Source organism: Arctopsyche grandis, chromosome 8 (genome assembly GCF_051622035.1).
Source record: "Arctopsyche grandis isolate Sample6627 chromosome 8, ASM5162203v2, whole genome shotgun sequence".
Taxonomy (NCBI): Eukaryota; Metazoa; Arthropoda; class Insecta; order Trichoptera; family Hydropsychidae; genus Arctopsyche; species Arctopsyche grandis.
In genome coordinates, this window is record NC_135362.1 from 6,464,872 (window position 1) to 6,488,317 (window position 23,446).

General features: G+C 33.8%; 1 protein-coding gene across 9 annotated transcripts in view; it reads right to left on the reverse strand.

Moving 5' to 3' along the window:
• Positions 1 to 23,446, reverse strand: part of LOC143916174 (paxillin-like) — a 108,803-nt gene that overhangs the window by 30,390 nt on the left and 54,967 nt on the right. For 6 of the 9 annotated variants that reach the window (XM_077437132.1, XM_077437128.1, XM_077437126.1 and 3 more), the window contains exon 2: positions 7,435 to 7,571. In XM_077437132.1, coding sequence (XP_077293258.1) covers positions 7,435 to 7,571 — 137 coding nt within the window. Of the gene's footprint in view, positions 1 to 4,005; positions 4,479 to 7,434; positions 7,572 to 14,829; positions 15,195 to 23,446 lie in introns of those variants that run through there. The other 3 variants (XM_077437134.1, XM_077437136.1, XM_077437127.1) reach the window with 2 other exon arrangements.

Here is a 23,446-nt window from a genome sequence, read left to right on the forward strand (position 1 = left end):
TTACACCATGGCTTTTATTTGAAACTTGTAAAAATATATCCTATCACTTATCAGTTATCAGGCGATGCTCAATCTTATTACTCCTTAATGTATATTGTGAAAAATATTGATGAAATGATTTTTAATTTCAATTTAAATAAAAATAGCTCACGGGCCCGGCTTGTGATGTGCGGGCCATGCTGACATCACTTCGATCTGACAAATTAATTTTGTGTAATTTTCAATTATTTGATAAAATTCCTCTATCTCCATGTGATAAACATTTGCTTACTTCAAATAAGAGCTATTCCCCCGTATGTCGGTAAAATATTAAAGCGATCAGAAGTGGTTCAAAACTGGCTCAAAAATTTCACTTAACTCACCAAGTGAAACTAATAAAAAGCTTGTAAAATATACCGAAGATTAGATAACGACATTGAATGGTATAATTTTCATATACAAACATATGAGATTTCAATTAAGTTCAATGTTAAATTAACATTATTTATACGAAGCGAAAATTTAATCAAGCAATCTCAATATTCCCAACAAAATATATAAACAAAAACGACATGCCGATTAAGCTTTCGATAAGAAGCATGCTCTTGATTAATTGGCGAAATTTCAGCAACGTTACGACAAAGGACGTTGAGAGGCAATTAAGCGAGAACGTGCGGTCGTTAAAGCTTCAAAAAAATATAATTTTCGATCTAATTAATTAGCGAAGGAAAGGACACCAAAAATAAAATAATATTAACAAAAAAAAAACACTACACGAGCAAAAAATAAATAAAAAGCAACTGTGGAATTTTGTTTTCATAACAAATCGCTCGAACGATCGATTCGTACACGAGACGTATAACAGCTGTCGATTGACATCGCCAAGCGATTATTTATCAATCTTTGCGAATAGCATTTATTTTATCCAAAGCTGAGCTACACCGCTCTGATCTGGAAGATACTTAAAAATAAAAAAAGTGCTATAATAATAAATTATTTAGCGTTATATTTACACCGGGAACACGGCCAGGACACGTAAAATTTCCAAGACAAAAACAAATTCTAGACAGGAACGTTATGGAGATTAAAACAAAACGGACACGAGTATACAAATCTACAAGAGAATGTAGATTTGTATACTTGACGATAACGGTCTACAAAATTGTGACTGTTGAATTGAATACGAGAGCAAATATCAATCTTATATTATTCTAGTGTTGTGCCCATTGGTTTCAATGGATGGTTTTGGAAAGGAATTGATACACGAATTAAAATAAAGTTATATGTATATAAATATAATGTTATAATTAAAGAGCGGACCAACTTTGCGCCGTTCATTGCTCATTGTTCGTCGTGCTTTAATTTTTATGATGAACTTTTTTTATGCTCTCTAGCTTTGTAGTTTGCCCTGTTTCCTGGAAAATAGACTATAGACTATAAACTATCTCCAGTTATAATCGTAAAATGTTGAATGATCCAACCCGTTCACCCGTTCGAAATAATGAATGAATGTGTGTGTATGTGTCTTTGTGGATGTTTGTACGTGCGTACGCTCCCGCGCAGCGCATCTGACGCTGACGTCACCCGTTCCGAGTCGGGTGCTCGATATCAGGAGCACATGTCAGACGCTCGAGTCCCCACCTCTTAAAGGGGGGTTAAATAAGGGCACAGAGTTGAAGGGCTCCAATACAAAAACACCCGGGCAATGCCGGGCGGGTGAAATATTTATGTATGGAAGCCAACAGAATAATTCGGTGGTTGTATCAATGCTAACCCCCGAGAGGTCAACCCGGGTTCAAGCCCTGGGTTGACTTCAATTTGATATAATTTATTCTGAATATTATCTGTAGTGCTGCTGGTCAGACTAGATATTTGTGACTCCAAGTTGATTGTTTTCTATTAGAATTGACCAATTTGTCTGATTTCATTGTTGAAAAGTTTCGAGTTAGCAAAACCATCCTACACAGTATTTGAATATAGTTTCAAATTTATAACCTATAAATTTATATATGTACTAGTTTAATACCATAGGTGTCGCTCAGGGGCAGCATGTGATGGCGTCGTGGGAAAAATACAAATTTTATTAAAAAAATCAATATACCATCAAATTTAGTACACAAACATATGATATAGACGGTTTTTGGAAGGACCGGGTCAAAATTTCAAACGCCGGAGCAACGCTAGTCAGTAGTTAGAAAAGGTATTTCTGTCGATGAATAAAAATTAAATTTAACTTGCATTCGCAATTTAAAATACAATAAAATACGACTCTCCATTTAATTTGGGTAATTTATTATGTACGGTACGACACATTAAAACTAGATCCATGTATTTTTTTGAATTATGCTGTCTAATGAGCATTATTTATGACAAACATTCAACATTATCTTATAGTAATGATAGAATCCAAATAAAATGTTGGCAATGTGAACATGAATAGATTGACGTCCATAAATATTGCCAATGTATAAGTAGAGCTAAGCCAATGACCATTAGCGATCATAAAAAATTGGCAATCTAATATGCTTAAAATCATACAATCAAAATGTGGATTACAGACATTCATACCATCCAGCAGTTCACTGATACAGCACAGCACAGCAGCTCACATAAACGACAGTTTCTAATACTATACAGCAAAGCAAAATCGGCTTGCATATATATTACAGAAAGCGACAATACGCCACAATATTGCTCGCGTCGTATCAATATGACATTTCCGAAAATACTCATATGCGCATGCACACTTTCGTTAGGACGCATGCACTCGCTACTATGACGTCACATTGTGCGTGAATATTTCCACAATGGCCGAATAAAACCGTTTTTGTTTCATACGCTACGGTGACATGTACTGTTGTATAATATGAATAGATTTTCTTTGCTACTGTCGTTACGTCTACGCCACTCTAGACACGAATGTGTCCATACACATAAAATGTACCAAATAATACTTTTCATACTGCTGGTTACGTACAGTTTTCGGTACATGCTATGCTAGTATGACTAGACCTATAAACGTAGAGGGCAGTATCATCAAAGTCTGTGAATGAATTATAATTTGGTAATTTATTATGTAAAACCGAAACGGCGTCTATAATTCGTTTCTGATTGGCTATCTTCAATGTCATTTCTGATTGGTTGGGCTGGATTGGTCAAAGACGTTTGTCAGTCGTAAAATAATATAATTTTTTTCGATTCAAATAAATTTAATAAAAAACAAATTAATATTTTTTTCATTTCATTTCCATTTACCGAGCGAAGCCCGGTAGCACCACAAGTATATTATATTTAAAATAAATAGCACATAGTTAGTTAGAGCAAATATCCACACAAGTATGTATTTATGTAGTAGTATTTAACAAACAATCAAATTCCATTTTAATATATAATTTAATTTTAATGTATAATTATAATTTTAAAATATGTATGTACATATCTTCGAAGTACTATTCAGTATGCGAATTTTAACAAGTAGTACTTAATTTTAGATACGAATGCATAATAAATAGGTTCATTGGTGTGACGTCAAGAGTCCTGATACTACTTGACTTACATATACCTATACATAGATATGATACTTTGCCAATATCACATCGTTTAATATGTTCAAGACGGCAGTAATAAAACACTGACTCCTATAATGCGAAATAAGCTCAATTAAAATAATTTATTGTATAGTAAATATAAATCGACGATAAATCAAACTGAAATTTAAAAAATAATTTTATTCGAACCGAACACATAACATAATTGATGAAATAAAATTAGCCTGAACATCCAATGAATTCGAGCGATTAAAGAGACACGATCTACGGGACGCACTGTATGCGTATGTATACATACGTATCTATTCACGTGCGTGGGATGGAGTTTACGAGACGATTGCGTGACAGGGATGACGTACTGGGAACGATTGGCAAAAGCGAACGAATGAGAACGCAAAAAAAAAAAAACTAAATACACGAGCTAATATAATATTTATAATATATACATATATATAGATAAACATAGCGAAAAACCAACCTGACGTTCGTAGTTGTGAAGGTGATCCATAATGAGCAGTAGGGGTGATTTGCAAATGGCGATAATGGAGATGACGAGATGAGGGGAAAACACGAGCGAAAATGAATTTGCCCGACAAGAATGCTCTCTCTAGTATGTATGTATGTTGAATGCGTGCGATCGTTTATAAGTGCTGGAGAAGCAATCAGCGGTGGCTCACGATTTTTCCACACGCTGGAAAATCCTACGGGGCTTTTCCTACTGGCGTTCCGTTTCGCGACGAATCGTAGCGAGTGCGTGCCAAGGGGGTTGCGTGTCTATTCGATCGCTTGTCAAATGCGACCCGGTGGATGTCAGACGGTAGGGGTTGGCCGGAAGTCGGCTCGCGGGTCGGCGTTCGCGAACACCTGGTGTGCTGTTGCGAAACGGTTAATCGCGGCCTTGGTGATCTCTGACCGAGTATCGAAAACGTGGTGTTTGGATTATCGGGGTCTATTTTCGCGTGCCGGATCACCGGGCGCGTTTTCCACGCGGCCGGAAATGGGCGTCGCCCTACGGTCTGATTGAGTGGGGAAAAGCGGAAAATTGGCAGTAGCGCCATCTTGCGGCTGCGCAGCCAAGCGACGAAATTTATAAAAGTTTTTTATCGAATTCGCAATAGATGGCAGTAATATCAAATTGAAATTAAAAAAAAAAATACGGTTTGCGCACATGATTCAATGTGTATAAATGTAATTAATTAAATTAAAATTGTACATAAGAAAATTCAAATTCATTTGTTTTTTTTTTTATAATATAAATACAAACTATAAGATTTTATTAAACTAACTCCGTTGATTTAGATCGTCGACTTGTGTACTTGTGTTTATATCATTTTTGTAATCAAAAGTATAAAACGTATTATGAACATAATTATAATAAGAATTGTAAAAAAGGTTTTTGAGCTATTTCCGCTGTTATGTTTTAAAATAAAGTGACCATTCGTACTGGTTTTACCAGTATATTATTAGATGAATTGAAATGGTTGGACATTAGAAATAGTCTTAAAGTAAGCACTTTAAAGTTTATATATAAGCTAGATAAGAATCTATTACCCAAATATTTTAATAATCATATAGTTAGGAATAAAGACATACATAATTATAAAACGAGAAATAGGAATAAATTAATTATATATAGGTAGAGTTAAGAAAGCTAAAACTGCAGGAGGTGTTTTCACAGAGGTGTTGAAATGTATAATGCCCTTCCTGAAGGCATTAGAAGTTCTAATAACATTGCTGCTTTCTTGAAGGGGTGTAATGGATACCTTTGTGGAAGATGATATATAATTTTTTGTTGTTATTTTGTGTTATATGTATTAGCAGTTTTGCTATTTGAATAAATAAATAAAAATAAATATATATATATATATTTTTTTTTTTTTACCAGTATATTATTATATAGATATATCTTTAATATGCAGAAAATCTATCAGAACTATTAGAAAAATACCTATATTTTTTATTACTAGCCTCTAATTAGCTCGCTTTCGATTTTTTCGTCTGAAAAAATTTGGATTCTTATCCGACCGTTTTCAAACTTTGCCATTTTGCTCGGTTTGGTCATCAATATACGTGGAGATCAAATCCGCCATTACGATGGTGAGAAATAATCGTAATAGACACGTTTGAAAATACTCCATTATCGTTCTCGGTGACGTCTATTAGTAAGATGCTGTATTTATGCATACTCTTCCAATCGTTTTTTCCTTTTTTCCCTTTTCGCCTTAATTGTTTAAACGCCTATAACTTTTTATTTTTTTATTTTTATAAATGTGCTTCAATGTTCATTAACATTTTTAATAATTCAAGTATTTAGAAACATTCTTTTGAAATAAATGTCCTGGTTTTGTCAAATAAACTAAAAATATGTAAAAAGAATCGCCTTACCACTAACATTTAAATAATGTAATATTGATAATGGTCACTAGATCAGTAAATATTAAAACAGGTGTACATATGTATGTAATACATGCCTTAAAAATCAAAAAAAATTTAGTATGATGTTCAACAATGGTTTAAAAAATATCACATATGTAGACCAGTGATTCCGTTTCATTTGTAGTGATTTGATATTTTGCCTCAATAATATCTTGCCAGTTGCTACTGATAGTAATGATAAGGTGCTACAGGGGGTTTCTGGGATATTTAAAAGAATGCAATTGCCAAAAATCTGAGGGAATGAATGTTCTATAATTCAAGCAATCAAAAAAAATCATAATAAATTGAACGAGAGGTTATTTGGACACCTTTTTATCAAAAATGATGGAGAATTTGATCGATTTTTGCCTCATACAGAAGTTTGTTGGCTATCAAAAGGTGTCTATTTGGATCGGTTTTATAAAAAAAACAAAGATGATGTATGAGTAAACTTGTTTGACTCCAAAAAATACAAGTTTAATTAGTCAAATCTGAAACTCCAAGGTGATGAAGTGAATGTAATCAAAACAAAAACAGTCATTTCTGTGTTCATGGCAAAACTGATTTTGTACTAAGCTTAAGATGTGAGGGGAATTCGGGCTCGATAAGGGATGAATAAGTTTGGGAGCCTCTGATATAGACATCCATTCGATGAATGTTATAAATATAATAGATCAAAATTGAAACTTAAATTCGAGTTGAACGACATCCCATTGATAGCATTTTAAAACGAAAATATCAATTTAGATACAAGCCAACATACTAGCCATTATAGATATAAAAAAAATTAACTAAAGTATTGACTATTAAAGTCAAATAGGAATCAATAAGTCTTATCAATTTACTTTGAAATATACATAGTCCTTTTATATTTCTTATAACTACTATCAACTTTTTTACAACATTCTAAGGTTTGTTTTTTGGTTTTGATTTTGTGACTCGTTTGTTTCAGCTCAAAACACGTATTTCGATTATTACGTCCTCTTTCAAAAACATTAGCACATGTATGTAAATATCATTTAAGAAAGGTTGTCAAACGCTGGACCATAAAATTATGTAGATATTGAGGACGCATCGTTATTGACTACATTTGACTGTCAAATGATGATACAAAACACATTAAAATACACTTTATTGCCTACTTAACTTAACCCAACATCGAATTTGATATATAATTTAAACATCCAACCAATTCAAATAATAAATATTATAATATTTGTACTTGGCAACATTAATATTAAGTACATATTGATTTATTTATACTTCTCAGTTATCCTTGTAACGCAATTATCTGTGTAAACATAATATTAATCAGATAATTATTAAATCAATAAAGCATGAGCTATAAATAGACGAAAGAATTTTTGTACTGAAGGTACTTATGTGCATACATAGTTTAATTCAAAAACTGGGTCATACTTTTGGATCATCAAATCACTATCAACATTTAACGATAGTGGATGTGTACATAGGACTAAGAAATAATATTTACCGAGTGGGGAGATAGAGCTGCACCATGTCGTGGTGGTGTCGTTAACGTGGGACTTCTGGTACCATTCAAGGCACCATATCCACCAGCTGATCCAGGACGTCCATGAATCGAGCTCTGAAGATCAGCCAGGAGAGCATCTGAAGAAAAAATAAATAAAAATCATTAAAATGTGTTGCATGTAGAATTTCTAGGTACATTGTATTATCAATTGGCGAAAACAAAACCGCATACACAGTTTTTGTTATAATTGGCTAACCGCATTAGCGAAATGGATGATTGAACAGAATTTTAGGTTTGCTGTGTATTATTTTTGGCTGAATTTTCAATAACAATTCTATCGAAGCGATCTAGTTATGTATATACTTGATGGACGTGTGGATAGTTTGGCTTTTTGCCGTTCGAAATTAAAATTGGAGCTTCGAGTGTTTATGTTTCAGGATTTTTTTAGGGAACGTTTCGATGCAACATTGTAATGGTGAAATAATAAGAATGGAATGTTGCTAAGAGAAGATCGTACGGGAATTAAATGCAAGACTTTCGAGGTGAAGAGAGATAAGCATAAAAGGAAAATAAAAGCAAACAACTGCTTGGCAACGGTGTAACCTCGAGGATAACCCAGTAGACGTAATCATGAATGGCTAACTAAATATGAACAACTTCAAAGGACTAAATTGAGTACCATTTATTCATATTTAAAAATAGCACCATTATAGTTATAATTATTATTACATACATAGATAATAAGTGCCATGACAGGAATTACCCAAAGGCGAAAAATTTTGTACATGAGTACTAACAATCCTTCAAACATAATAGTACATAGAATACAAGAGACATCTATGAAAAATCAAAAAAAATTTGACACCGTAAATTTGCGAAAAATGCATTATGTAGTAGGTAGCATTTATAAGATTCAATAAATTTGAAAAGCAAATATATCGAATTTGCGAGAAACTGAAACAGAGGATACTGATTTATTGGATCCACCACAACAATTAAGCTAGAAATAAAAATCGATGTGTTTTATTGGTAATTGGATAATTAGTCACATTGCGATCGCCCAAAATACAATTTTTGCCATGAAAATCGCGACTACGGAATATTTGGCACTCGAGATCTCGTTAGTATTGTTACGTACACCGCCGAGTAAGTGCAATCGGATTTTATTTTATTTACACCAAGAAGGCCTGACAGGTAAACCCAATGCGCCTTTCTGGCCAAAGACAATTATATAAACATATATTTACACCATCCATATATACACAAATACTTACACGTATATACAAATACACATACATACATACATAAATATAAAAAATACACATATACATATACATACATACACTGTATTAGGCCGAGTAGCATCCCAGAGACTGTGTGACCGTTATAATTGGTTTCAAGGATTATCTCCAGACTAAGTGCAAGTAGGCTAAACAATGTCCACCGAATTGTCGTACTAAGCGGCACCCGATCCCTTCTCAAAAGTGACCGATAGCGTGGGACTGAGTGTCGTGGGAATACATATCCGGGTACATGCCTAAACAATGGGGAAGTAACCGGACGTCGAAGATGCCCTGAGCAACCTGTCCCTTTATAAGGAGGTACTAAGAGCATATCAAGACATTCTGGACGGAGCACTGCCAGTGTGTGTATCTCCTTAATCACCAATAAATGCTGTGAAACGATTTTGGCCTTTTACTTGGATCCTACACCCATCCCTACGCAACAGTATGATATTTGTCGTTAGTATGATGCACTTTTCGGCTGCCAGATGTTCCGTTATAGAGATTTTAATGACTTTTGGGCGAACGCTTTGTGACCAATAGTCACCGAACCATTTTATTAACCACGAGATCTCGCCAACAGCTTTTTTTGCCAGGACTCGAACTCACGACCTCTCAACTAGTATGCAATATCTCTACCAGTGCACTACGTTGTGGCTAATGTATATGTAGTTACATCTTAAATCTTTAACATCTTTAGTGCTCTTCTTTTTTATTACTGGCTGATTACAATACGTACATATATTTTATTATTTTTACTGTCACAAATCAATACACACTCGCCATTACAGATTTGCTCCAATGCGACGGGTGTACGTTAATGAAATACATAAACAATCAGAAATCAGAAATACAGTAATACATACATATACAATCAGAATATATAGAATATAACAATTAATCAGAAATAATAATCATAGTGACATCTATGGATTATTTTTAGATTTTTTTTTTGTTGTATACAATTTTTATACATACAATAAATACGAAATTATAGAGATGTCGATAGAGATATCTATAGATTTCAGATTACTGTGTATAATTAATACAAATTATACACCGGCAGATTTTTGTGAAAACAGGATTAGATTTAATACCAATTTTCAGGAACCGTTTCAGCAATGATCAGATAAAATTGGCAAACTCTGATAAAGAAACGATCGATTTGAAGTCACAAAACCCCCAAATCTAACCAGCAGTGGCGAGGACTCGAACCTATGACCTCAGTGATGCTAAATATATACGCTATCACTAAGCCAAACTGCTGGCTAATGCATTATGTATGTTAATGCATTATTTTAGTTTAAGTAGTCAATATCTTTAACCTAGCTAACAACTAATTGATTTGTGCTGTTATGGGATCCTTTGCCTCTTATAAGATTCTTATACGATTCAAATTTATTTTAAAAGGAATATGAATGCTGTTTTAATGTAATATCAATTTTGTATTGTTATTGAGACGAAGGATACCGATTTATTGGATCTGCCACAAAAATTGAGCTAGAAAAATCGGCACACTCTAACAGGAGAAAGTCGATTTGTGTTTTATTAATCACAAGATCTCGCCAGCAGTTTTTTTGGCCAGGATTCGAACCCATGACCTCTCTACTGGTATGGAATAGCTCTATCAGTGCACTACGTTGTGGATTACGGAGAGAGAAATTGAAAAATAGCTATCAAAATTGAGACAGACGAACAGTTCGAAGAACTCTTAGCGGTTTTTAACAATTAATTGAGTTTAAAAGATAAAACTAAGCCATGGCATATAATTTATGTGTCCCAATAAACTGAAAACTATTGTACAATATATATATATATATATATATATATATATATATATATATATATATATATATATATATATATATATATATATATATATATATATATATACTACAGTTTTAAGGCCATCGGTTAATTGTGGAAGTTATCTGAAACAATTCTTGAACAGTTGAAAAATTGAAATTCGTATAATTGAGGCAGTTTAATGATAAGAACACACTCAAAAGTTTCTTCAAATATGGGAATACCCGATATCAATCACTGCCAAACTTATGTATTTCAATAGAAGAGTAAAATATCATCGAAAACACTCTAGGGGGTAAGTTTTTATAAGAACCACGATGGCATGGATTAAGCTTGCTAGCGTTTTTATTGCAATTTAAATCATTTTTTTAGGGGGTGAGGTTTGCGAAGAAGCGCGACGGTATAGATTTGATCTCGCAGCGTATTTATGTATATGCAAAACTATCTAAAAAAAACTGTGCCAGTATATTTTCACCTTTATAGTCCCTATGGGTCCAGATGAATTATAATCTACAGTATTTCATATTCAATTATCAATCAAAGGTTAATTCGCAATCAAATTTTCGGCATGATTAGTTCAATTACTATTTTTTATTGCCCTTAATGTACTATGGGTCCAGATGAATTATAATCTAAAGTATTGCATATTCAATTATCAATCAATGGTTAATTCGCAATCAAATTTTCGGCATGATTAGTTCAATTACTTTTTTTTATTGCCCTTAACGTACTAAATGGTACCCACATTCTTACAGATGTGAAAAAAACTTAATTAAATTAGATTAGTTTATCGAAATAAATACTTCCGGGTACCACTTAAAACACTTCATTCTACAAGAATACTTTGAATGTTGATTTTGTCATCAAGTCCTTACTTACACTTTCCATTAGTACAAACTGTGATATATATCACAAGTTTTCGAGCAGGCATGCCCCAACACATTCATACATACATATGTGCATTTAAGATAGATACTAAATTAGAAGAAGAATCCCAAGCTGACGAAAACCACAACATTGAAACGTGGCCTTAACAATCAACGGCTACTATCCAAATTGTTAAAACAAACTACTAGAATTGCGTATGTTGTGTCAGGTGCAGCTAGTCCTAGTAAATTAGACAATGACTATTCTAAAACGAAACGTGGGCGTAACAACAAATATTTAACGCATACAGAAAAAAAGGAACCACAAAACCAATATCGAATTTCGTCAATGTTGAGAATTTTTGACGCTACTGAAGCGTAGTTGATTAAACATTTAGCCGAGAATTCGCCGAGCAAATTACTTCAATGAAGTCGAATAAGATGACCCATCTAAAAATACACGCCGGATCAAAATTTAACAGGACATTTCGAGTGCTTGTAGCCGAATCGAGCATGGAAACCCTTTCTTCACCGCCAGACTTAAAAATAGAAGATGGAGAGGATGTGTGAAATAAAAGTAAAAAGCAGAGGAGACGAAGAGGTAGGGCGGTCAGAACCTTTCGCAACCAGTTCGGTGTGTGTGTGGGAGAGGAAGGTCAAGCTTTCGTGCGAAAGGGTTCAAGAGAACCCAATAAAACTGTATGAAACCTTTTCCGAGGCAAGACTGGGTGTGTCGTGGATACAAAACCCAATTAATTGGCACACCTCTCGAGGAAAATGCGAAAGATCGATTGCAATCAAGTCGTGTGTTGGCCACGGTGATTCTCCAGAACGTTTTATGGCTACGTGACACATTGGAGTTCGTGGTTAATATTGTGTGTCACTATTAAATATAAATTGACACGCAACGCATGATATAAAAGTCTGACGATAAGAATAAATGCTACTTTGTGGTTGATGTTGCACTTTTTTTACAATATTAAATTTATATTACGCCGAAGTTGCTGTTTGGAAAAGTAAAGTTTGCTCTTTTAGATGTTCAAAATATACACATGTGGTTTACGTGTTCAACTTATGTAGTGGTAAACAAACATAGTAATATACATATACATAAATGAGTTTAGGTGTGAAGTATTTAATAGGATTCGATGTATAAATAAAGCATATACTGAAGAATTTTTGGGTTAGGTCAAGTCTAAATTGAGCTGATGTATGTTTAAATTAGGTTAGGTTAGGTTAAGTTTACATTATTTATATTCTCATGTTTCAAAACAAATTTTTGGTATAAGCTCAAATTTGTATAAATATGATGGTTAACTCCAGATATGTATATTATAGTCCGGTCAATTTAGACATTCAAGGATATATTGATACATTTTTTATAGATAATTTTATGAGCTACAATTTTTGTCCGAGGTAATTTTATGATAAAACTTACCGTTTTGCTGAATATCGCGAAAAACCCAAACCTTTGACCTCAGGTAAATTTTTTTCCAGGTATCAGAATGATGAGGCGTTTTGACATGTCATTTATAATTAAGTTTTGAACAATTTTACTCATTTTCAGCTTGTTGTGAATTTATGTACCTTCACGCTTATTTTTTGGTCTAATTTGACCGGACTATTATATGTTTGCGTATGTTACAGTTCAAGTGTTCACTCTTCGTTTATGACCATACTAGTTTGTTCATACATGAATTATTGGTTTAAGTTTAAGTGCTAACCGTCAAAACCAGCAACATAGTGGTATTATGTAGCTCAGTGGTTAGCATGTAATGCTTTCAACTCCGTGGTCATGGGTTCATTCCCTGGCCTGGTGTTGCTAGCCAGACCTTGGACATATGTGACTCTTGGTCGATCGTTTTCTATCAGAGTTTGCCAATTTATCTTATTTCATTGAAACGGCTCCACAATTGGCAAGAATCTTTCCTGTCTGTCGCAAATTCGAGTTTTCGAATTACGGTCAAAACCTTGATGTTAAAAAGCAAAATATTTGATGTGGGATAACCTGTGGAAACCGCATTAAAACGTTGCTATAATTTCCGTATCCGCTAATATTTAAAATGTTGCAAACCAGAGTACTAATATTAAAAATATTGCAACCCAACAAAGAACAAACGATTGATAATTCTCAAACTTAATAGTTTGTGTATGAACAAATTAGTTTTGCAATTTTTTTCTTTTGTTTACACTATAACTAAACCAGATTGGTTTGTATAATATATGTACAAACTAGTATGTTTATAAACCAACAAATGTACACTTGGACTAATACATGAAACCTGATTTATTTTTAATGGAGATAAGTTTTCTAAGATCTGAACATTGTAGTCTTAAATTAATTAAAAATTATAATTTTCAAAATTGTATTCAGTTAAAATTAATTTTTAATCATTTAGGATTAGCCTGATTCAGTGATGCACAACTTTTTTGACATATATGATATTCAGTCAGAGTCGAATTTAGATGAAGAAAGAGTCTAGACATTTTTTTGATAAAATATGATATTTATGATACTACCCATTCTAAGATTATATAAATTTTAATAAAACACAGCGATTATACAAGATTCGTTATTAAATTTTGACATAGATATTTTTCATATTCAATGAAACAGTTGGTGATGAAGTAAATCGTTTTGGGCCGCAACAGATATAATTTCGGACCGCATGCGGCTCTCGGGCCGCATGTTGTGCATCACTGACCCAACTTAACAATCTTAAAATTTAAATAAAACAATTTGTTTTTAGTAAACTGTCATTTAAAAAAATATATATCTTGAAAGTGCGAGGAAAACCGCAAATGTGTATGATTAATAATTCATACATAAAGGAGGTATGTAAAAAATGAGGGACTTAACGAAATAATGAAATGCATTAAAAATTTAAGCAAGTAAGAGAAATATGAAAGAATTCATTATATTATATAAGGCAAGTTTATCAAGCCAATAATGGTATAAATTGCACAACGTTCAATTAAAACAATGAACATTAAACACGTCATATGCACATATAAACAAAGTAATCAAACTTGACCCAGACATGACATAGACATTTACCAGTGTCGAGATTTCCCATCCTGTACGAACTTTCATCCTAATCAATAACATTCTAATTATACCACCCAACATTCATATACAAACTGCACAACTTCCAATCCGACACCAACAACCCAATGATTCACACAAACGTAACCAAATACGAACAGACGACACTCCCAACAGATACACAAAACCTTATAAGAATCACAACACAGATTTTTTCCACCGATCAAACGAGTCAGACGACTAGCCGAGGAACGCACATGCAAAAACTGAACAACATTTTTTTTTTTTTGCAAACTGACAATCTAGTTTGGCGAAGCGGACCTTGAAACCTGGAGAACGAAATGCGAAATTCCAACATTATCATAACCCACTGATATACTATGAATAAGCACACCTGTGCCGTCTACGTCCTCGTATATGTTGAACGTGGTGGACTTCTTCGGCTCGAGGATGGGATGTTTCTTGACCACGACCGCGTAGAGGTCAGTGTCCATGCTGAACGGTCCATCCATGGTGTTTGCGAAACGACGTCTGAACTGCACGAGGCGTCGTCACACAATGACATCACTCCTTATAAATACATATGGCGGCTCTGCAATGGCGGTGGGTTGCTCCTACCAGTTTGTTCAGTTCGAATATTATTTGTTATGGTTGGTGGCAGGTCACAACACTTCATGTTGAGAGTCTGTTTGGCGTTTGAGTCATCGGTGATAACAGCTGAGAGGCGAACGCCACGTGGTGTGTACAATTAGATCGAGTATAGATAGCATGTGTCTTGCTTCGAATGTTTGCAAACGTTTGATGGCGAGTTTTGTACAGTGCCGGTTTTAGGGTCTTGGTGCTTGGTCAGGCGGTGCCCGGGGGCGCCAAATAAGTTAGGGCACCGCTCGATGCGCCAAAAGCGCTTTAAAAATAAAATTAGAGCGCCGAAGGTCCTACATTTGTACTCGACAAATTCTATTCAAACATTCTACTGGAAAAAGCCGAATTCAAAATCTGATATTATTAGCAATGAACCTATCAATTTCTTCCTTTCTTTCAAATAAAGTTCAATGTAAAATTAACCCACTCATTGTATGAAATTTTATAAAACAGCACAATTTACAAGAATTATATCCAAACATTTGGGTTTCTATGCTTTCGCTGAAACTGCCTAATTCTGTAGCAAGGTCCCAAGGCCGGGAAAAAGGAGGATGGTGTTACGGGGACGAGAAGGAGATGGTGTACAAATATTATAGTCACAGTTTTTTTTATAAGATCTTCTTTAATAGTAGTAAGTATACACGAGATTAATAACAAGTTTGTATTACACGTTACTAGTTAGTAGTTACTAGTTAAGTCGTCTAATCGCGAGTCACTAGTTAGACGGTTCAATTGTAAGTCAGTGATTAGTAAGAGACGGTTCGATCGCAAGTGACGGTTCGATCGCAAGTGATCTTCCGTATGTTTTACATCAGTATATATTTAATAAAGGTAACAATTTGGACCAATCATAGTTCGTGAGAAAATAGGGGGGAACTCGAGTTAAGTAAAACAATATCTTAAGACTTTAATACTTTGACCCTTGAGTGTATCGAGAAATGGTTTACACACAATTAGTTACACAATTAGCTACGCAGCTTTAAAAGGGTTTTTGAGGGAATACGATTCGAGTCGAGTCGTGTGAAAAATGCTGGTAAAACTATAAAATTAATTAAAGACAATATTTTTGCATATGTATCCCTTGAGGTCGGATACAAAATTCGTCGTGCGGATTAAGAAGGGTTTTGATATTTGAGGGAAACATAATTTGTCACGCTGGTGGCGTGAGAATAAGAAATAAAGTTATTTAAAAACGATATTTTTAGTGTTAACATATGTGTTTTGAATGTATCGAGAAATGGTTGAGTAGATGCACAGAATTCGTCACGCAGATAGCATTGAGTCGTGAGAAAAATGCAACTAAAGCAATAAAGATTTTGAAAGTCTCATAAATAACATTAAAGGAAAATATCAATTAAGCGTACGTTCAAAGAATCAAGATAACAGGCGGGAATAAAGAGTAATATAAGTACATACATAGGTTGTAAGATATTCACAACATAACAATGGTAATCCAGTTTTTTATAATTTTTTTTCTAAGGGTGTTGAGAAAAAATTTCCCGAAGGCGCCATTGGGTGTAAGGCCAGCACTGGTTTTTGGTTTTGCAAACTAACAGCCAAACATCATACGCGTCTAGAATCGAACGGCATGGCAAGACAAGGTGGACTCCAGCTGTGATACTGTAGTAGGGCTGCCAGATTTATTGATATCCAAACCAGGACATTTTAATTGTATTCCCCCCCTCCCGTTTTTTTGTAAAAAGTGTAAACTTAACAAATTACATTTAAGATCCTTACTTTTATAAACTAATAATTCCTTTATTTTTTCCAGTTTATTTAGTTATTTTAATATTAAATGAAATTTTGATTTAAAAAAAATTGATTTTCTCAATCTCACTTTTCTTGCTTTTTTAACCATGGATATTTACGGTGAGATTGAGATTCGTGCATTTTTTTTGCAGTTTCATAACTGCGGGGGTTCCGTATTTCTGAACAATGAAAGGTCAATAAGCAGCTATCAAAAACCGGGACATTTGGCTGTCCCGAAAGGTCACTTCGGGCCGCCGGGACGAGAGGCTTGAAACCAGGACAAATCCGGAATACCGGGACACCTGGCAGCCTTATACTATAACGAAATTGACGGGTGAAAAACTTCAGGATCTTGGTTTGGTCACCTTGTTGCATCCTCCTCCATGATCGCCGGATCTCGCACTATCTGGTTTTCACCTATTTCGTTCTATGGAACAGTTTTAAAGGGATAGAAGAGGTGAAAACATCCCTTTCAGACTATTTTCAGTCAAAACTCGCTGAATTTTACAAGAAAGGCAAAGATGATTTTAAAGAAAGGTGGCAGAAGGTTATAGACAATGTAGTAAATTATTTTGTATAAGACAATTGAATTAAATATACTTTAATATACATACAATTTTAGAGCCGCGAGTACGAGTTGAATTTAAATATTTTTGTCTCGTTCTAACGTACACATATTCAGATAAACTCTTCACGCTCGTACGTCACTCGCCTGGGGGGTATGGGGGTATGAGGGGGTTCGTTCATTGCGCCCATCTTTTCGATTTTACGACCAACTATTTCGTCACGTTCAAAGCAGTGACGGCCAACGGAGTACGAGAACGCGTCAACTCTCAGTAACAGGTCTGTAGCGGTAGTACATAGATTGTTATGGTATGTTCCGCTGCGTCGTTCGCTTACACGGACGAGTTATCTCAATTCTATTCCCTTCGCGGTACTGGAGAATTGTTATGTAGGCGTACCGTCGAAGACAAAATATTTTTTAATTTATTTATTTGTCTCTTCAAGCATTTTATGGAATTTTCACTAAGAATATTCTGATTTGTGCCTATCAAACATCATTCTTTGAACTTTTTTTTTTAATAGCACATATTTACACAAAACTTCTTAGAGTACAAATATGGAAAGGGACTCGGCTTACGAAACGATTCCCCCGGAATAAAAAATATTGTTCGACAAATCATTTCGAAGATTATGTTTTGAAGACAAACAAGATGTTATTGAGAAAGGTAGGCTACTTAGGATATTTCTGTTAGCACAGAAATGAAAAATTATACACATCACTTAGTATTACAAAAAAATATTTTTTTAATGTATTTAAAAATATTGGCACGCTGATGATATGCATAAATGTTTTTCTGCGTGGAGATTTTAAAAAATAAATATTAAAATTATCATAATCATAAGAACGCAGAACTTCCCGCCATGCATAATGATAAGAACACACATACATACACATACTCATTTGTATTTGGACGGCTGGCGAGCCGCGGGAATACATAAGGATGAAGACACACACCATTTGTACGGACAAAGGCACGCACACTTGTTCATAATATGCTCACCAGCAGCGTGGACTAGTGGTTAGCATATTATGCTTTCGAGCGTATTGTTCACAGTTCAATTCCCACTAGAAGCTGTTGATCAAACCTACATAGGTTTGTGACTCCAGGTCGATCGTTTCCTTTCAGTTTGCCATTTTTTCTGATTTTAATTGAAACGCTTCCTATAAATTGGCATTTCCTTTTCAATCTATCTTGCAAATCTCAAGTTATTCAGCGTCTAGAGGTTCGCCAATTTCTATAATAAAATGCTGCAAAAATTTCTCCATAGATGACACTGTGGATGATATTTGTATGTATTCGCATTGTATAAAATTGATTGTATTAATTGTATTATTGTATTGTACTCGTCGCTTTGGAGCGATCTGTAAAGGCGAGTGTACATGTTCGATTGTACATATGTATATACCATTTTTTTTATATACATATGTACTAATGGCCTGAATAAATAAACAATATTTTAATATTATTATTATTATATGCCGCTTACATGACGAATATTCACGCGCAGCACGTGGGCACACATTAGTCTATTATTATGTATATATATACGATACTATAACAAATGTTTTATACACATATCGAATATATAATTTGGAAAGAGACTTTGTATATATGTATGTATCCTTCGTTCGTAGAAATCCGTGACGTCATCGAACAAATAATTCGCTTTTTTCCGATTCAAAGGATTCGAAGTTCCTGGGGGCATAGGCGCCGAGGGCGAAGTCCTAGGGGGCGCAGATGCCAAGGGCGGAGCCTTAGGGGCGCAGATGCCGAGGGTGGAGCCCTGGGGGGCAAAGGCCTAGGGGGCGTAGACGCCGAGGGCATACATATAATTTTTTATAAGAGACTTACTATATATTTTTGTTTGTTCGTGACAGTCAATTTAATAAAAAAAACAAATGAGTATTCAAATAAATTTATAGAAAATAAATTTAATAAAATGTTTACTATTAGATTAGTCATGTTTAAGCGGTTTATATTACAAATACGGAGCGAAGCCGGGTAATACAGCTAGTATAAAATAATATGATAAAATTGTTAAATGTGTCATCCCGATATCAGCATAACAAAACTTGACCCGAAAACATCAAATGAAAAACGCATCCAATTAAAGTACACACTCCATTTTTGACATGTTAAATGACAAGAGCATGTCGACAATTGAATTGTGTAATGCTCTAAAAATATCTATACACTTTAAACGAAATATGGAAGTAGCCATACGTCAAGTTTAATACGAATGTTTACAATTATTACCGTTGGACTTGTATTATTATTTTCGGACATGCTAATACTGGAACAGTGCTTCTTAAGTCTCCCGCAAAGAAAAGTATTTTTTTCATATATGGAATTGAAGTAGCACTATTTACGTTCAGAATGTTTGTTGTTCAAAGTTGGTAGAAAACGTCTGAATGTGTATACATACATATATTTAAAATTATAATAGAAAGTGCGTTAGAATATAACCGCGGTAAATTAATCGTACGGAAACGCTGAAACCGCAATGTCAAAATGATTTTTAACTATTAAGAATTAAATTTAATCATAATACACGTACAGTAATTACTATATTTAAACGTATAGTAAGTTCAAAGTCACATTCAAGTCGGTAAAGGAAATGTTGTACAGGCATTTAAAATATGCGCGCTTTTTATTGCCATCTAGCGGACGTTATTAAAACTAAATGGTTCAGTTCTTTGGTAAAAAACTCAAAAGCAAATAGTTTTATAATTGAAACATAGGTGAAAAAATGTGAAATTTTTTTTTAATTATTTTGTATTTAAATAAATGAAAAACGAATGAATTATTTGCATGATTATAGGTAGAAAAATAGAATTAAGATGTTTGAATGGAACATTTAAAAACTTATTTTTATGAAACTACAATTTTTAACCTTTCAGAAAGAAAATTTTATCATCTGTTAATTTTTTTTCAAACATACACACACACACACATGACAACAAACTTAAATTACAATTGTGTTTATAGCATTTGTTTTCCAATAATTACATATCACTCAAAAAGTCATAAATATGCACTAACATAAGTGTAGTTATCAGTATTGTCACAATCACATAAATATTCTTATTCTTTATTAAATACATACATGTACCATGACAGGAATTACCCTATGGCTGGTTAGATTTTTTTTTACATAAGTACTAACAATTTTCGAAACATAACAATACAATACAACAGAGACATCTATGAACAATCAGCAAAATTTTTGATACACAGCAAATTTGCGAGAAATACGTTATTTAGGTAGCATTTATAAAATTCAAGATATTCGAGATGCGACATGCGAGACACTGGGGGGGGGGGGGAGGAAACCGATTTATTGAATCGGCCACGACAATTAAGTTAAAAAAAATCGGAAAATTCTAATAGGAAACGGTAGATCAGTGTTTTGATAACCACAAGTTCTCGTCAGCAGTGTATTTGCCCGGGGCTTGAACCCACCACCTCTCTAATAGTATGCAATAGCTCTACCAGTGCATATATATAAAGTATTATACTAGTTTACTGTGGTTATATATGTACAGATACAATACAAAAAATTCGGGTGTCACCAACCCATGACTTTATCTATGTATTTGATGAATATAAGAAGGTTACAAAACAAAATTCGATATTGAACTGATGACTATGATAGCGATCCAAATTGAGCGCAAATGTATGGAAACTTGCACAAAACAAAAGATCTACTTCCGGTTGTCAGATTTTGTTCAAATTTTTTTATTACTAAAAATCACTATCATTAAATATCAAGAAAATAAAAATAATTTTAAAGGTCAAAATAAAATATTGAAATATTGTTTTAAAAAAAAATACTACTTCCGGTTTACGAATTCTGACCAAAACCCTACCAGCTCTAAGTTAGTACATAAAGGATAGAAATATAAATTTTCAGCTTAATACGTTCAGGGGTGCGGACAGAGTAGTGGGCACAACATTTTTGACCTTTCTACGAGGAAAAAAATCCCACTTCCGGTTCATTAAATTAAGTAATTTTTTTTTATTTTTACTTAAAATCACTATTTTTACTATACACATTAAATATCAAGAAGCTTAAAACAATTTAAAAGGTCAAAATAAAATAATGAAAAAATAATGAAGTATTGTTTTTAAAAAAAATACTACTTCCGGTTTACGAATTCTGACCAAAACCCTACCAGCTCTAAGTTAGTACATAAAGGATAGAAATATAAATTTTCAGCTTAATACGTTCAGGGGTGTGGACAGAGTAGTGGGCACAACATTTTCAACCTTTCTAAGTGAAAAAAATCCCACTTCCGGTTTATAAAATTTAATAATTTTTTTTTATTTTCATCAAATTGCTACAAGAATTATACTTGAATTTTTTTGTGACGAACACACATGTTTAAGGGGTCGAAAAAAATAGTGGAAGAAAAATCGAACAAGAGTAAACTGCTACTTCCGGTTGACGGATGCTAACTAAATTTTATAATTAACTTGGTATTAAACTTAAACTTCTAGATATGAAATTTCAGTTCAATAAACCAAAAGGTTTCTGAAAAAAACATAAAAAACTTCGATTCTCTAGAGTAAAAGTACTGCTTCCGGTTCAGATAGAAATATTTAAAAAATATGAGGTTATAAAAATTATTATTTGTATTATATTTAAAAAAAATTCAGTCCGATTCAATTAGTGGTTTGGGAGATAATTGAATTCAAAAACTTAAAAAAAGAGGACACCTATAAGGCGAGGTACCATTTCCGGTCAACTTAAAAATTTGAAAAAAATTTACGTCGTGTCGATAAAAATTTCAGTAACCGATACTAAGTTTCAGTTCGATAGGACTAACGGTGTTAAAAATATCCCCAAAATACACACCCACACAGACACACACACACAGACACACACACATTTTTTCTAGATCATGAAAACGTGATCAGTGATCGATTCTGAGATCGAATCAGTCAAAATCTCGAGTTCGAATTTTCGCATGATCACAAAACTTCATCTATTGTTACTACGTACATAGATAAAGTAAAAAGCAATATAAATAAGCATGTTTATACAGTGCGAATTCATAGAAACATCTTGAGTGACATATGTATATGGAGAAATTTTTGCAAGATTGTATAATCAAAGTGGCGAAACTCCAGATGCCGAATAACTTGAGATTAGCGAGAGAGATAGGGAAGATGAAGACAATTTTACAGGAATTTTTTAAATGAAAATCAGAGAAATTGGATCGACCTGGAGTCACAAACCAAGGTCTGGCCAGCAGCGGGACTCTAGTGCGACTCGAACCAGTATAACCACTCCACGTCGATGGTTAAATGTATATACACAAATAATACATTTAGGTTACCCTTCATTTTATTTCCCGTATGTGTATAGCCTTCTAATTTTCGTAAATAAATGTTTCCCGTCGTATTTCGCACAATATCAAAGTAGTTCACAATCAAAATATTAATCCACTTTCCGTAGGGTTAATTTGAATTTACGACACATCAAAGCTCGACGTATAAATCATATCGAAATTCGAAAGCGTCATCAATTAGGACTGTTTCAGCGTCGTTAAAATCCACTGCGACGAAAAATGACCGAGGGAAAACTAAAAAAAAAAAATGAAACCAAACGAAACGGATTATTGGAGACGTTTCCTGTTGGAGTCGAAATCGGCAGCGAGAGCGAAAATATAAAACCGGGAAAAATGGGTAAACAGGAACTGACTGAGTGTTATGCAACTTTTCCTATAAAAATGCGAGAATATACCGTATATTCATATATACATATAATACGAAAACATTTATTTTGTACAGTAGTGTCTACAGAGTTTCCGCTTGCTTTCCAAAAAGCCGAGTTTCAGAGTCGAACGGAATTTGGCGTGCAATTTGTTTGAATTAGAAAGTCGAATGAAAAATTTGCTATCACATTGTGGGAAGTCATGTAGGATAATAATCAATTAACGATAGTCATATACGTAAAATTTAGTGTGGGAGAAAACATTGGAAAACTTCTATAAGGGCATACAAACGACTGTTATAAGCTCTTATGGACATATACAGCCCATACAATAA